Source organism: Etheostoma cragini, chromosome 13 (assembly GCF_013103735.1).
Source record: "Etheostoma cragini isolate CJK2018 chromosome 13, CSU_Ecrag_1.0, whole genome shotgun sequence".
Classification (NCBI taxonomy): Eukaryota; Metazoa; Chordata; class Actinopteri; order Perciformes; family Percidae; genus Etheostoma; species Etheostoma cragini.
This window is the reverse complement of record NC_048419.1, coordinates 1882879-1899151: the sequence shown is the minus strand read 5'-3', so window position 1 is coordinate 1899151 and position 16273 is coordinate 1882879. Positions and strand designations below refer to the sequence as shown.

The 16273-nt window shown below is 41.5% G+C and overlaps 1 protein-coding gene across 2 annotated transcripts; it reads left to right on the top strand.

Annotated features, from left to right (window-relative positions):
• The first annotated feature begins 742 nt into the window (after positions 1–742).
• Positions 743–15478, top strand: trpv1 (transient receptor potential cation channel, subfamily V, member 1). Of its 2 annotated transcripts, none has more exons than XM_034890761.1 (16): positions 743–984; positions 2643–2873; positions 3048–3205; positions 3297–3449; positions 4565–4702; positions 5393–5691; positions 6419–6595; positions 6675–6830; positions 6920–7015; positions 7134–7204; positions 9037–9202; positions 9287–9353; positions 10756–11072; positions 11153–11274; positions 13944–14065; positions 14163–15478. In XM_034890761.1, exons 2-16 carry the CDS (start codon positions 2665–2667, stop codon positions 14258–14260), a joined length of 2349 nt encoding a protein of 782 aa, XP_034746652.1. In that variant the 5' UTR covers positions 743–984; positions 2643–2664; the 3' UTR covers positions 14261–15478. The 2 variants fall into 2 exon arrangements, with proteins under 2 accessions (XP_034746652.1, XP_034746651.1); XM_034890760.1 differs by lacking the exon at positions 743–984 and adding an exon at positions 1032–1425.
• The last annotated feature ends 795 nt before the right edge of the window (positions 15479–16273 follow it).

Genomic DNA, 16273 nt, shown 5'->3' with positions numbered 1-16273 from the left:
TTATTTTTTCCACTGACAGCCACCATATCAGAGCGGTACACAGCTCTAAAGGACTTAAAAACACATTCTGCTGTTGTTTAGCTTTACAGCTGGTTTCTGCACCAAATCCAACAAGTTCACGCTCTTTCCCTGCGTTGCTGAAAGGCATCATCATATGATATCATCATATCATATCAAATCCATGAATTAGATCAAAATCTTATGATACATAACAGGATCAGGGGCGCTTCTTTAAATAAAAACCACAGCTACTGCATGGATCATGGCGAGGGCCAGTGGGACGAGGTTGGGGGTTCGATCCCTGGCCTGTAGTTCCATGCCAACACTGAACCCTGAATTTCTCCCGATGCAGCACCTGTTGGAATGACGACAGTTATATGAAGTTATTTTTCTCCATTAGTTCCCACCTGATGTGATGTGATTATATGGTACAAATAAATCAGATAATACATTTTTGTGTCAAATCCCAAATAGTTTTGAGTAAATGTCACTGAATTTAATATTGATTTCTTCTTGAATGAGTCACATGGATTCTATTCTGGTGCACTTATTCAAGTTGTGAATGGAAATCACTTTACACTTACATACAAAGGCACGCTCATATTCACAAATCCAGGTAGGAATTGGGAATTAAGCATAAAGCTGTACAATATAAGATATAAAATTGTTTTTTTGCCTATTTCAAATACTTAAACCATCTAGTGCCACTGGTTACCATCTCAGTATGTGAAGGCCTGTGTGCCCTGTGATAAAAAGGAAGTCATCTTAGGAGAGGAAACTGTAAAGAAGCACACCAACACATATCTACAGCCTGCACTGGCTGGCAGAAGCCGTGCAACCACACACTCAGTCACAGGACCAGAACAGCAGAGAAAAAACACACACATACGTAAGTGAAACTACCACGGGGCGCAACAGACACACAGGAAGCAACATTATGGACTAAAAAAAGAGACTTAAGAAATATCAGACAGAAACCTGAGGGTAAGTTAATCATTTATGGGTTATTTGATTGCCTTTAAATGCATTTGAAGGTTTCTGTCTAAATGCCATGGGACATGCTGAAATGCTCTGAAGCTCCTTTTCTGATGAGCTCATCATGAAATACATGTGTTGTGTTCATGTCAGATGATAGTGCTCCGGATTCCTTTGTGTTATCTTGCAGCCTTGGTCTGAGCGGACAGGGTCAACACAGCATCCTTTTAAGCACTAAGGGCCCTAGTAATGGGCTCTGATATTCTCTAGGGTGTGTCACACTATCTCCCTCTGGCTTCTTTCTGCAATCTCTCACCACCGTTACAAGAAATGGACCTGTTAGGATGGACAACAATAGGACGTACACACATGTAGAACACTCCATTGTAGTTTTGTTTTTGACTTGAAGATCCGATTTTTTACAATCTGAAACGGGAACACTTACTTCTGGTGAGTCAAATGATGTGTTATGGTTTTAAATCCTTAGATTGCTGCTGGAGAGTATTGTTAAATATCTGTAGTATCAGTAAAATCTTCTTTGTTTGAACATATTTTACGTGCATTCTCGTATCATGCTGCTGTGATTTGTTATCATATATCTACATTTGAACATACAGCCATGCAGACAATTAAGAAGACGCAGTGCGCCGCCTGGTTTTGTGGTTGTTTCATGCGATGTAATGAGGACATGAAGACTTGCCACACACAATTGAACAACAAGAAGGTTTTCAAATACAGTTTTGTCAATGAAAACAAATGTTGATTTAATTCAGATGTGATGTGATTAAGTACAAGATTTCAGTGTCATTTCTAAAACAACATTTTTATAAATAACTACGGTACAGCACATACTTCTCTGTTTTTACATCCTTTATTTTCTGACTGTGCTACATATTCCTCATGTGATGATCATGGAGTCTTAAGTTGGCAGAGTTCTTACTGAGTCATAAATTCCCCATTTTGTGACTATAAAAAGAGGAACAAGAAGCCAGCAAAGATCAGGTTCCCATTAACCTTAACATAATCATATTTTGTACAGTTTATGTACAGTATATATCATATATCTTTTAATGGGGATCATCTGAACTTTGCAGGAATATTTGCAGATTCTGTTCCTGAATAAACCATGCTGTACATGATTGGATTGTTCTGCAAAGATCAAGTGTGTACTGTTGTCATGGAAATCTTTTAAATACACTCCTTGTTAGTCACTGGGTGTAAAAACATCACATGTCTGAAAATATGTCTGTGCTCTTAAAGGCCAGCGAGGTGATCCCCTGTAACTCATGTTAAAGCACTAACAGGAAACGCTTGTCCTGCTTTATCAGAACAAAGCAAAGTGTGTGTGTGTGTGTGTGTGTGTGTGTGTGTGCTATTAACAGCCATCCCAGTCTTTCCGCATCATCCACATTCATAAAATCAATATCTGTGTACATCTTACTAATAAGTGGAAATCATTTTCTTTTATCATTTGAACACACTCAGTAGTTGGAAACCACTGGGCTACGCAAAGTAGTTTTGCACACAATTCAGAAGATGGCTATTTTTAAGTGGAAATCTGGAGATGTAGTTGAAACTAACTCTCCACATGTGTTCCTCTAGCTGTCAAACTAACTTCCCTGCATCTGTTTGATGTTGTCTGACGCTTGGGCTGGGTGTCTATGCAGACCACTGGAGCAAGAGGTGAAGATGGAGAAGTCAGATATGTTTGGCTTCTCTCTGGAGACAGACGACAGGACGGAGGAGGAAAAAATGCGTCAGAAAGCGCCAAAGAAGGGCGGTGTGGTTTCTGCCCTGGGTTTGGGCCAGGAGTTGCCCAAGGCGCCCATGGACACCGATTACCAGGAGGAAATGGAGAAGACCAAGCCGCAAATCAGATTCAATCTCAACTTTGACAAGTGAGCTTCCCAATGCAAAGAAAAAGTAATCTCAGCTTTTTTTAATACTAATAATACCATGGGTGCTGTGTATTTTCAAGCCCCATGGTATTGAGTAATGCAGAATGTGAAGCTGCTTCGCCTTTTGACCCACATTAATCTCTTGGTGTTGTCTCTAAAATATTTTATCAATAGAGGGATTCGAGGTGAGCAGCAGCCCAGCCAGGAGAGAGACAGCAAGACGTTTAACATTGATAGGTTGTTTAAAGCCGTGGCCAGTGGGGAGGTCAGAAAGCTGGATGGCCTGCATCAGTACCTGCACCAGAACATGAAGAAACTCTCGGATCCTCTGTGTGAGTGTGAGACTCATAGTGCAACATCTGCATCACACAGTAAGCTGTAGACCTGTGTGTGATCTCCCTGAATGTGTGGTTGCACCCGCAGACCAGTCCTATGGTAAAACTGCCCTGATGAAGGCTCTGCTGCACCTCAGGGACGGCGAGAACAAGACGGTGGAACTATTAATCGACATTTCAGAGAAGATGGGCGACATCAAAGAGTTTGTGAATGCAGCCTACACCAACAGCTACTACAAAGGTAAATGTGGGTGTATAACAGAATTGCTGTGAGAATTAACTTCTGTAATGTTCTGCTTTTTTCAATTCAATTCAATTTGATTTTACGTATATTGCGCAAAATCACCACAACAGTTATCTCATTGCACTTTCCATAAAGAGCAGGTCCAGACCGTACTCTGGGATGTTATTTACAGAAACCCAACAGTTCCCACCAAGAGCAAGCACTAGGCCACAGAGGCAAAAACCTTCTTTCTGTTTTTAACCGGTTGGGGGTGAGAGAAAAAGACAGACAGAGACAGAGAAAGAGAGAGAAAGAGAGAGAAAGACAGACAGAGACAGAGGAGAGAGAGAGAGAGAGAGAGAGAGAGAGAGAGAGAGAGAGACATTGTAGCAGAGGTTGTCGAGCAGGAACATGGAGGCGGCAGGTGACTCCCACTACAGATCCAGACTCCACAGCTCCAGAGCCAGAAACACCAGAAGGAAGCGATAGGAGAGAGGATAGGGGCGAGAGAGCACAAGACTATGGGGGCGAGAGAGCACAGGACTCCGGGAAAGGGAAGAAGTCGAGTTAGTAACATGTTTTAATGGGATGAGTTTCTAAATACCTATTAATGTGTGACTAGTCTCACATTGCCAGACCTACAGTATCTCCACAGCGCTGTGGAGTAAGGCCTGTCTACATTCTCGGATAGGAGAAAAAAACGCTCGGGGTTGTTTGCATTTCTTTAAACCAATCACGGTCGTCTTGGGCGGCGCTGAGCTCGGAACCCAGCGATGGTCGCTCTGCTGAATAGTCTCGGGAAGGAACTTGTTCTGTTTTTACATTTGCACCCCGCATAAGAAAACGGCACATAGAATACTACATAAGGTTGAACTTGTTCTTTGTAAATCTTTCCCATCATTCCCCGATGGAACCACGCAGGCCTAATTGTTGCACAATCCAAATTGTCTTCCAAACTTGCCATTTTCAGCGTGTAGCCTGCCAGCTCGAGGTTAGTTAGTTAGAGTTTGAGAACGGCAACACACAAAGAGCGAAAAGGAGAGGGACAAACGGCGGGTGAGCCATGCACCAGATGTCAGGCAATTATTCTGGAAATGTACTTCTGTTTATCCAGACTAATTTGTGACTAACAGGCCAGACCGCTCTCCATATAGCCATTGAGAGGAGGAGTTGTTCCTATGTGAAGCTGCTGATCAGTAAAGAAGCAGACGTCCATGCCAAAGCCTGCGGAATATTTTTCCAGCCGCATGATGGCCCCAACTTCTACTTTGGTGAGTCCATGCTGCTGCAGGAGATCACACAACTTACATTTGACTACCCTTTTCCAACAATGTCCAAACACAGAGAAATCTGTAATTTGAATCAATGACAGAGCGTGGAACTTGTTTTTCCTGTCAATGGCGTCATATATTGTGTTTGACCGGGCCATTTCCAAATAATTTGAGCAAAAGCAAGTCTTTTCTTATTTGAAATCTTAAGGACATTTGTTAACGCATGCGTACATACCATTTAGAAGACCAATATTACAAATTATGTTGTCCAGAATTCTGAAGAGCAGTTGTCTAATCGTCTGAGACAGGTTGTTTTTTGCAATTTGTAAAGGAAATAGGGGATCTTTAGGGGGAGATAGCAGGTATACAGTAGATGCCACATACAAGTGGTAAAGAACATCTGAAAGTAGGTAACCTGATTCCTTTGAGAGGTTTTTCTAGTCATGAATCTGTTATTTGCACAAGGGTTTGCAGATGCAAAAGGAAGTATCCAAAGAAAAAATTAAAAACACAAAAAGGGCTCACATACACATAATGTTCAGCCCCCCTCCCCAGCCCAATCATTTTGATGCATACTGGACCATGGTTAGTCATCACAAAACCCTACTACACATTCAGACCAAGATGCATTTAAATCAGTCATACAGAAGATAACAAAGGGAACCTGGGGTCTCTCTGTGTTGTCCTCAGGTGAGCTGCCTCTGTCTCTGGCAGCCTGCACCAACCAGCCCGACATGGTGGACTTCCTCATGGACAACAGTTACAGACGAGCGGACGCTAAGATGGGGGACTCTAAAGGCAACACAGTGCTGCACGCCCTGGTGGTGGTGGCTGACAACACTGAGGATAACACAAAGTTCATTACCAAAATGTACGACCGCATCCTCAAAACCACAGCCAGGCTGCACCCCATGCTGAAGCTGGAGGACATTGAGAACCACAACGGGCTGACGCCTCTCAAAATGGCTGCCAAGACTGGCAAGATTGGGGTAATCACATACTTCAGAGTCACTTCAGACACAGAAATTAGGTATGAGACGTTAGAGCCTGGTCCACATTCTGATCCATTAGCCTGGTCCTACCAGACTCTGGTCCATTTCATTAGTCCAGAGAGTCTGGCCTCTCTCCATTGACAAGTGTTAACTTGTGTCAAGGCGGGTACTCTGTTGAAGTTTAAAACTATTGGATCTGCCCAGAGCCACTCTGGATCTGCTAGAAACAATCGCTAACGTTTGGTCCTGACGTTGGCTTAGCATCGCTAGCGTTAGCCTTAGCCAACTCCTTAGCTAACTCCTAAACCATAACCTGAACCTTCCACTAATGGAGGGAATTGGAAGAACATATTTGGGTGAATCATTGGCAAAGAAATGAAATAAAAAATAATGATTCAGGGGAAAATAATTAATTAAAAAAATCATCACCAAAACAAATCCAGATACACACAAGAATGGATTTATTATCTCGCCCCTCATAGAAATATATTGGTGCCCTAGGTCAAAAATACACTATTGGCTCCCAGCTTCTCTAACAACCCAGAAGGTTGTTTTGGTGGGCCCTGTGTGTTTCTGGATTGGGGTCTGTAGTCCTTCAGGCAAAAGTGGTGTCACATACAGTACATGTCTACAATTTCAGTCCAGATGTTGCAGTACCTGGATGACTGTGATTGAACATTCCCAGACGTTATATTATTCTGACTTTCCTTTCATTTGTCTTCAGCTTTTTTCCCACATCCTAAAACGGGAGTTTCAAGAGAGTCACACCAAACATTTGTCCCGTAAATTCACTGAGTGGGTTTACGGGCCCGTCCACAGTTCTCTGTACGACCTGGCCTCTGTGGACTCGTTTGAGGAAAACTCTGTCATGGAGATCCTGGTCTACGGCAGTGACATTCCGGTGAGTGGCAGCATTGTGAGCCCAGTCCGAGCAGCTGCTGCTGTAGTCACTCTGTACTCAAACATCTGTCCCCTCTCAGAACCGCCACGAGATGCTCCAGCTGGAGCCTCTGGGCCAGATCCTGGAGGAGAAGTGGAAGACGTTTGCGGGCCGAATGTTTTTCTTTAACTACCTGGTCTACCTCCTGTACCTGATCATCTTCACTGTGGTTGCCTACTATAGAAAGGGAGGAGAGGTGAGCTGGCTGCTACAAACTGTCTAAATGATCTGTAAGCCATCCCAGACACACCTGTGCTGATTGTGTTTCTTCTTTCTGTCCCACAGCTGCCGTTTCCCGTCAAACCAACCCCAGTGGGTTACCTGTATGTCTCAGGCCAGCTAGTGACAATGCTGGCAAACTGCTATTTCTTTCTCATTGGGGTATGTAAGTGCCCGTACCTTTTCAATTCAAATAAAAATCCAGGGGCTCGTATCAGCTACCTTGTGGAAGTTGTGCTCCAATTATGTGATTTATCGAAATCCTTATCTAAATCTCTAGATCATAGACATGAAGAGGAAACGCCCAAAGCTGCAGACGTTGCTGATTGATGGATATTATGAGATTCTTTTGTAAGTATGAATGTTTCTAGCAACACAAACACACTCACACAAACACACACTCACACACAGCTCTGCATGAAGCCTCCACAGAACCATAAAACGGCTTTTAGTGGTCACACTTCACTGCTGCATGCTCAGATTTTAACCCACCAGAGGTCAGCAAAACAACATTTTTCTAAAGTCACACTGCTTTTTAAAAATATTCAGTTTGGAGTTTAGGAGCAAAGCTTCATCACCCACTATGAAAGAGTTTGCAACGTATTTATGAAGAGCATGTTTTTAGGAATTCATTGGAATCCCTTTTACACCTAAAGTCAGGTCTTGAAGTAAATTGAATGTGTTTTTGTGGGCATTTTAAAGCATATTTAGCACTATTTACACAGAACAACACAAACATTGATCCAATACATTATCACAATTAACTGACATAAAGAAGCAGGTTGAGAAGAAATTAAATTAGACAAAACAGGAATGAAAAAGTGGGGATGAATCCGTCCAGACAGTTCCACCATCCTTTCTTACTGCTTTGCTTTTCATGAAAACTTTCTATGTACTTTTTAATACAAAAGGAGCATATTGGACTCATCTTTAACTGACAGCATCTCCAAGATGATAGATGGGAACTGGGAGTGGTTGAACCGCAGCAGTTAGTGATGGTATCCGACACTGTACTTGTTTACCCATGCATTATCTGTTGCATCTGTTATAGTTATATAGGTGCTGTATAAGTTATATAAGTATAGCTTTTCAGTCACCTTTTGCTTGGTGTGTTCCTTTGTCCTTTTTCCATAATACTTACCAGCGTAGAAGAAGTATTCAGATCCTAACACCACACTGTAAAAAACACTCTGTTACAAGTAAAAGTCCTGCATTGAAAATGTTACTTAAGTAAAAGTATGCAAGTATCATGAGGAAAATGCATTTAAAGTACTAAAATTAAAAGTAATCAATGCAGAAAACCCGTTTTTTTCAACAGTTATGTCAATCAACTTAGTGTTAAATGAGCTCATCATTTCAGGCCCGATTATTGTTGGGTAGAAAAAGAAATCATAAATTATAAACATGTGTTTTGTGTGCAAAAAACTTGACTTGAAAAGTAACTAGTAACTAAAGCTGTCAGCTTAAACTAGTGGCGTACAAAGTAAAATGTTTCTCTCTGAAATGTAGGGGAGTAGAAGTAGAAAGAGTCAAGTACCTCAACATTTGTACTTAGTACAGTACTTGAGCAAATATACTTAGCTACATTCCACCACTGATACTGATCAACCAAAAGCTTATTGTATTTTATCTTTGTAATTCGTGTAGATCCCTTTGTATAGATCTGCTTTCACTTTGACTTTTAAACCACTTTTTTGTTAATCAGCGTCAACAATAGCCGTTAAATCGTCTCTGATGGGTGTGAATATAATGTGTGAATACTTTTTATAGGCACTGTATAATCTTAAATCTAGTAAGAAAGAAAGAAAACCCCATTATAAAACATCCTTTGGTGGTTCTCTTAACCCTCATGTTGACCTCGGGTCAAATTTGGCCCAATTTCAGTTTTTTCAGCACAAAACAATCGGCCTTTAGAAATTTAGAACATTAGAAATATCAATTAACTTTGGAAAAAACATCTAAAAAGCACCCACAACATTGAAAAAGTGACCAAAATGTCAGAAAAAGCGATGGTAGTGTTGACAAAAAAACATATACAGTACATATTGATTTACACAGATGATCTGAGGATATGTTTCTCATTTTGTGTTATATAGTAGTAAAATCCTCATGTTTCATAGTACTCATTTGCATTGTTAGCATGTAGCTTTGCAGAATCACAGCTGCTTCTCTGCTTTTGGTAGTTTCGTGCAGGGCGCCCTGTTCCTGGCCTCCGCCGGGCTGTACCTGTCCGGGCGGCGGGAGTACCTGGGCTTGCTGGTGCTGTGTCTGGCTCTCAGCTGGGTGAACATGCTCTACTTCTCCAGAGGCGCCAAACACATGGGCATCTACAGCATCATGATACAGAAGGTACGGTCCACACAGGTGACCCCGCCCCACAGTGGGCGTCACACTCGACAATCTGATCCCTAAAGTCTCTTTTCTTCTCTGTAGATGATCCTTAGTGATATCCTGCGCTTTCTTTTTGTCTACATCGTCTTCCTCTTGGGATTTTCAGCAGGTATTTCTCCTCTGTAAAGATTCTTTCAAAAAAGACTTATGGATGAGGACAAGGGCCTCATGTGAAAAATGTATTTGTGTTCTGAGTGAAGTCATCTCTTCCAAAATGTTTTTTTACAAGGTGATGTTATCAGGAGTTTTACTTATCTTAAAGGGTAATTCCCTTTTTTCCAACCTAGGTCTATTTCCCTATGTTTTTGTGACTAATGGGAACACCAATTGGTAAAATTGGTCCAGTATTAAGCCAAATAGCAGTGACCAGCAGCTGCAAAATAACCATAGGGCAAATGTGCATCATGTAACAACATTATGGAAAGGATCCGTAGAGAGAGAGGCATTTTAAAAATCTTTTTGTTTAACCAGAAACAGCTCTGAGATCGCTAGCACTAAAGCCACCAGACTCCATTTAAATAAATTAAAAAAGCCAACATACTGTATTTTCACATGTAAATTGGTAAACTATGTGTTTATTTGAACCAAAACTAGAATTGTGATGTCAAAGCGAAATTGTAAAGTTTAATTTGTTCTCCTGTCAACTTTGAATGAAGATACTGTATATTTACATAGATTCTCGTGGCTGTAGCAAACATAATTTAATAAAATAAGATCTTATTCGTCTCGACAGAAAGGTCGACCTCCTCAGAAATCCTTTCCCTAAAGTTGTTAGACACAAATATTAATCTGAGCCTGTCAATGGCAAAACAAGCATTTTTATGAACACAAATCAACGGTGCAATGCCTTATAACTCACATTGTAACTTGTTTTGGTCTTGCTTAATACTGAACCAATTAAAAAATGAATGTTACCATCAGAAATATACAAAAACATAGGAAAATAGGGTCCAGGTTGAAATAAAAATGAAGTAATAATCATTTTAAAGATACAGATTTGAAAACATGAGCACATTTTTAAGATCTTATACTTTCCTAAACGTGTAATAACACTGCTACACTGCAAATATTGGCTGTGAAATCTCCAGTTATTACTTTAGATTTCACAGTAACACTACTGTATATCATTTTACAATAAAACATCAAGTACATCAAGTTACATTAAAACCTTGTCGAAATGACAACATCCCAGTAGTCTAAGTAATACAGTTAAAATCACAGTAGTCAAAGCATTACTGTAAAAAAAAAAAAAATCACAACATAGCCACTATAGTAGGCTATATTTATCTTATGTTGTGTTTCCTTGGTTTGTATTTTACAATGATTACGTAAAATACTGTAAATGGAAGTACGGTAGCTTTACTGTAAAAATAATTCACAGTAACTTGCTGGACAATTGTTACAGTAAGTTGCTAAATTTGACGTTACATTTGTTACAGTGTATTGTCAGTATGCCATGAATGGAGGATGCAGCCCACTGTATTTTAACTGCTTCCTGTCTCCTGTGCTAGCGGTGGTCACCTTGCTCATGGAGCCCCCTGACAATAGGGGGCGAGTCGGTTTGTTAACCACCGCTGCCCCTGGTTCAGAGTGCTTAAAACCGTACTTCAGAAGCATCTCCTTCACCATTCTGGAGCTCTTTAAGTTCACCATCGGCATGGGCGACATGGAGTTCACTGAGCACTACGAGTACAAGGAGGTGTTCTACGTGCTCCTCATCGGCTACATCATCCTCACCTACATCCTGCTGCTCAACATGCTCATCGCCCTCATGAACCGCACCGTGGAGAGGATCACCACGGAGAGCACCTGCATTTGGAAGTTGCAGGTGAGGCGTCCAGGAGGGCTCTGGGGTCCAGTGTGTGTGTTGGAAGCAGTGGTTTGATGGAGTGCTGTGGCTGTTTTCAGAGGGCTATCACCATCCTGGACATGGAGAAAAGGCTGTCTTGCTGTCTAAGGAAGAGGTTTCGCTGCGGGGTGGAGAAGAACATCCACACTGCTCTTGGAGATGACCGGCGCCGGTGTTTCAGGTTTGCTTCATGCAGTTCCATGCCAATCCAGTCAGTGACTCACGTGTCTCCAGAGGCTCCCTCAGGAGCTGCATGTGACGGTTCTAGACCATTTCAAATGGAGAGGGCAGGCTGAGGCCACTTGCGATTTTAAGGGTACCCAATATATTCAGCTCAAGTATTACATACAACCAATCCTCCATAGGTTTAATTCTACACAAGACTAACAATACAGACATAAGCCTCATGTTGTCATCGGGTCAAATTGTCCCGTTGTCCTATATCAATGTTCTTTTTAATTCCCCAAAATAACATGATTGATTCCACCCAACGCTCTTTGGCAACTAAAACTCTCTACTTTAAGTAATTTTGGGCTGTCTTATTCAATTTGAAAGCATTTGAAAAACAAATTGAAGTGTTTTTGAAATAGTATTGAGTAAAAGTTGACGTATTCCAGTCTGTGATTATCCATCAACATCCATTCCTTTAATTTTAGTCTAAATGAATCTTTTCTACTTTCTAACTCAAACAATAGGCATAGTTTCCTATAAATTAGGTTTATTGACAATAAATTCCAAAAATAACTGTAAAACTAAATAAATAAGTTAGTGTTACGTGGTGTTGAAAACGTCAAAGAAAGTGAGAAACTTTAAAATAAAGCATCAAAAGTGTTGAAAAAAAGTGACAAAAACATAAGAAAAAGTAAAAAAAACATTGATAGAAAGTTGTTGAGGCCTAATAATATGGGGGAACTGGCCACCCTTGCCCCCCCTAGCACCACCACCGGAAAGGATCCAACTCAATATTAAACGTCTTTGCCCCATCACTGATAAAGCCCCAGAGGCCCCATCGCTGTGCAGCAAGGGGGTTTGTGCTAACGGGATTATATTTAGGTAATTTGCCCCATTAAAACACGTATAAACAAGGGATGGCAATGTTGGTCTGTTGGCCAGTCTACCACTTTGGTTCAAACTCCATCCATCCATCTTCATCCGCTTATCCGGTAACGGGTCTCTGGGGCAGCAGCTCCAGCAGGGGACCCCAAACTTCCCTTTCCCGAGCCACATCAACCAGCTCCAACTGGGGGATCCCGAGGCCTTCCTAGACCAAGTTGGAGACATAATCCCTCCAACTAGTCCTGGGCCTCCTCCCAGCTGGAAGTGCCTGGAACACCTCCCTGGGGAGGCGCCTAGGAGGCATCCTTATTGGTTGAAACTGAAATATATTATCTTATAATTTGGATGGATAGCCGTGACATTAAGATCCAACATTCATCTTCCCCTCAGGATGATTTGTAATAACTTGATCCATTCATTTTGCATCTGGCACCCATCACAACATCTAGGTTTAGTTTTGCTCAATAATACTTTAGTTTATGATGAAATACCTGCATAACTAATGACATTCCCGTCAGCCTCAGCTGTACTTTGTGTTTAGTGCCAATTAGCAAGCATGCAAACATGCTAAACTTAGACGTGAACACTGTAAACGTGACACCTGCTGAAACTCTTGCATGTTGTCATTGTGAGCAGGTTAGCATGCTTAATGCTAATATAAAAAGCAGGATTGGTCATGGAAAATGAATTGAACAATTATCAAGATTTGAGATTTATTAGATTTGCAAGCAGGGTGGCCTCAGAGCTCCTTTTAACCCCGATACAGAGCAGAGAGGAGAAAGCAGCGCACTTTTACTTCATGTTCCATTCCCGGTTCACCCAGTGGTGTAGTCTACGGGATACCCAGGTATACGCAGTATCCCCGGTAAGGTAGTACCAGGATTTCCATATATCCACCTAAAAATGTGTAATGACACATGAAATCATACTTTCCATCATATTATATTATAATTATCTTCTGTGTTTTCCTTCACATAGGCTGAATCAGGGTACGTCCACTGTAAATTGGTGCATTAAAGTGTATCAAAACGCAAAGAAATTAAGTCTTTGACGCTCAAAGTTTCCTTAGAGGAGCAGACCCGGATGTAAACCCTCAGCAAACACCTAATATTATCGTACTGAATGTTTAAAACTACATGAATACTTTTAGCAACGCGCTGACCACGCGCATTGAGCTGCCAACCCTGCCTTTGCAATCTGCCGAGTGCACTGTACCTGACAGGACCTCAAAGGCAACACGATACATGCTCAGTGGCTCCCTAGCAGATTAATCAGGGCTGGAGAAAAGAGCAGGTTTGCCATGTTTGTGATGGTTGAATACCCAGTAGTACTTATCAGTGAGAAGCAGAGCATGCAAAGCATGCTTTCTATTCATGGCTAATGGTCAGTAGTGGTCCCCTATTGCGTCCAGCTATGATGGATAAGACACTTAATCTGCATGGGGTTTCCTGGTGATAGGGAGGAGAACAGTGGGAGGGTTGCTTCTGAAGTTGTTTGACTTACATTTTTGGCAGGTGTGGTCTGTTATTGGACTTGGTTGTCAGACAAAAATCTCTTGTACATGTCAAACCACCTCTACAGGCTGATCCTGAAATCAAGGTATAGCAAGTAATAATACAATAGCAGAAAAGAGAAAAGTGGAGGCGTGAAGATTTGACAGAAGATGCGGCGGTGTGAGCAGCATCGGTTGATGCACAGCACACTGTGTTCTTCACTAATTTGCCTTCTCTGACAGCTGATTGATGCATCACACAGCAGACCGTAATTGGAGCATGTGTCCCCTTGTCGTCTCAGAGTGGAGGAAGTCAACTGGAACAAATGGAACAGCAACCTGGGCAAAATCAATGAGGATCCCGGGTGCTGGGATCGTGACCAACAGCCCGACTCGAACACTCTGCCGGACAGACCAAGCAGAGGTGCACAAACGATTTTCTGCAATTAGAAAATGTTTAAGCATTTCTCTGTGACAGGAAAGTCATCCATGTCTAGTAACATTTCCTTGTGTATCCACAGGGAGGAGCTGGCGAGGCTTGTTCTTGGATGGCAGCAGGCCGTGGCGGCAGACATACGAGGCCACAGAGATGAGTCCTCTGGGCGCCTCGCCGGTCTAAAGAGACAACAGAGAGCTTCTTTCTGGCTGCTCAACCTGACTGACCCGAGCAGCGAGGCATTCAAACCTAAAGACAGTATTCAGTTCCCCAAGAAATGTAACTGTCAAATGTGTGGACTGCCATCCTGACTGACTGATATTCCCGTGCCAGATTGATTTAAAATTCTGTCTTTGAGGAAAATATTTCACTAAGATAAGCAGCGATGAGGAAGATATTTCGGATATTTGTTCAACTGAAAAATAGAATGTATCAAAGCTGAAATCTGCATCAAGTGCTGCTAATACATTAAACATTTAATCCAAAGGCTTTGGCACATGCTGTTTCCACCACCACCTGAACAGGATGCACATCCTCTCTGCACAAAGGCCAAAAGCTGCCGGCACCTTTGCCATCGCTCAGAATCCTTCATGGAGTAATACTGATTACGAAAGGTGCTGATCCTGCTCTCCTGCTGTTTGCCCTTTATACAAGTCCCATTTTCATCACAGCCAGACAAGCTAAATCTACTGCAGTCAGGTAGTCCTGTGGATTTCACAGCTTGCTTTGTCTTCTCTACTTCCTGTTTCTATTTGGCAGAGGCAGGGTCTGATAAATAGCATGAAAGCACAGCAATCGGGTGCAATAATCGCCACCTTCAGCAATGGGTGTCTCAGTTACAAATTGCATGAGGTTTAGGCGGGCCTTTGGAACCGTTTGGCCACTTGTAAGGCCGATTATGTAAGACACAAATCTGAATAGTAATTGACCGGAACTGTCCGGACAAGATGACAATAGTTGTCCCGTCTCATGCAAAATGAAGGGAGCAGGAGAAAAGGGCACACCAGCAGATGCTCCAAAACCACGGTTCAGACTCATTTCAAAGCATAAATTAGAACTTTATTTTATTATTACAATATTACAAAAAGAGTAGCACAACTCTCACTCTCTTGCCTCTTATCTGTCGTACAGAATGACACAAAAGAAAGGCTTGTGGACCTTCTTCCATTTCACAGCAATAGTACAAGAAACAAAAGGAAAGAAAATTTAAATAACAAGCAAATCAAGTATTTTAAATAGTCACAACTGCAAACTGAAGCTTTGAAACTTGGAAACAAAATGTTACAACTCAGTAACTACACATTTGCTAAAACATAATTACAAAATATTACTCCTTTTTCTTGCTTTCCATTATAAAGAATCTCTAAGGATTTGCTCGGTCTAGTCAATAAAACAAAAAGAAGAAAATAATTAAACCATAAATTGCTGTTTCTGTGTATCCTTACCATCTTCTTTCTCCTTATTATTTGGGGTTTTCATTAAAACCATGCTCATTCTCAAGGGAAGTCCAAGGACCAAACACTTAAGGCTTTTTAAGGGCTGTTAGGGAGTTAAGTGAAAAAAACATGGGCGTCTCACACACACACACACACACACACACACACACACACACACATACACTCTCTCTCTCAAACACACGCACACACTCACCATTAACTCTACCCACAATCAGATCAGCAGTCAACAATCACACACAATCGTTAAACTTTAAAGTTACAGTAGTCTAGTAGGTAAGCCAGTGTACAATAAAATAAACAATGCATTTGCTGTTTCACTTTAAACTTAAGTAAGTTTTGTTTACCTCCAAGTGATCTTGCAAGTGATCAATTTGGTCTTTTCAAGCCGACTTCACATCAGAATCAGCAGCAACTACACATAACTCAATTCACTTAAGTTCCTGCTGTCAGGATCAAACCTCTGGTGAGGCTCAAAGCTGGACTCTACAGGACCTTTATTAACACTATCGTTTCTTCTAATCCAGAGTTCGGTCCTGGTAACTAGCCTATCGCCTTCAATAACTGCAAAAAAAACAACAAATAATCTTAACATTCAAGTAAAACGTTTGTCATGGTTACAAAAATCTGAAAAGGAAACAAACACAAAATGGCACATCTTCATAACGGTGTGTCCTTGTTTACATGACTTTGGCCATTTTAAGGTATCAGAGTTAATCTTTCAGGACTTTTTTTCTGCACT

Excerpts from the sequence above, each read along its gene's own strand:
- trpv1 (XM_034890761.1), top strand. The coding sequence starts at position 2,665 with ATGGAGAAGTCAGATATGTTTGGCTTCTCTCTGGAGACAGACGACAGG. Across the intron at positions 9,354-10,755 it reads CCTCTTGGGATTTTCAGCAG|CGGTGGTCACCTTGCTCATG; the intron begins GTATTTCTCCTC and ends CTCCTGTGCTAG. Across the intron at positions 11,073-11,152 it reads CCTGCATTTGGAAGTTGCAG|AGGGCTATCACCATCCTGGA; the intron begins GTGAGGCGTCCA and ends GGCTGTTTTCAG.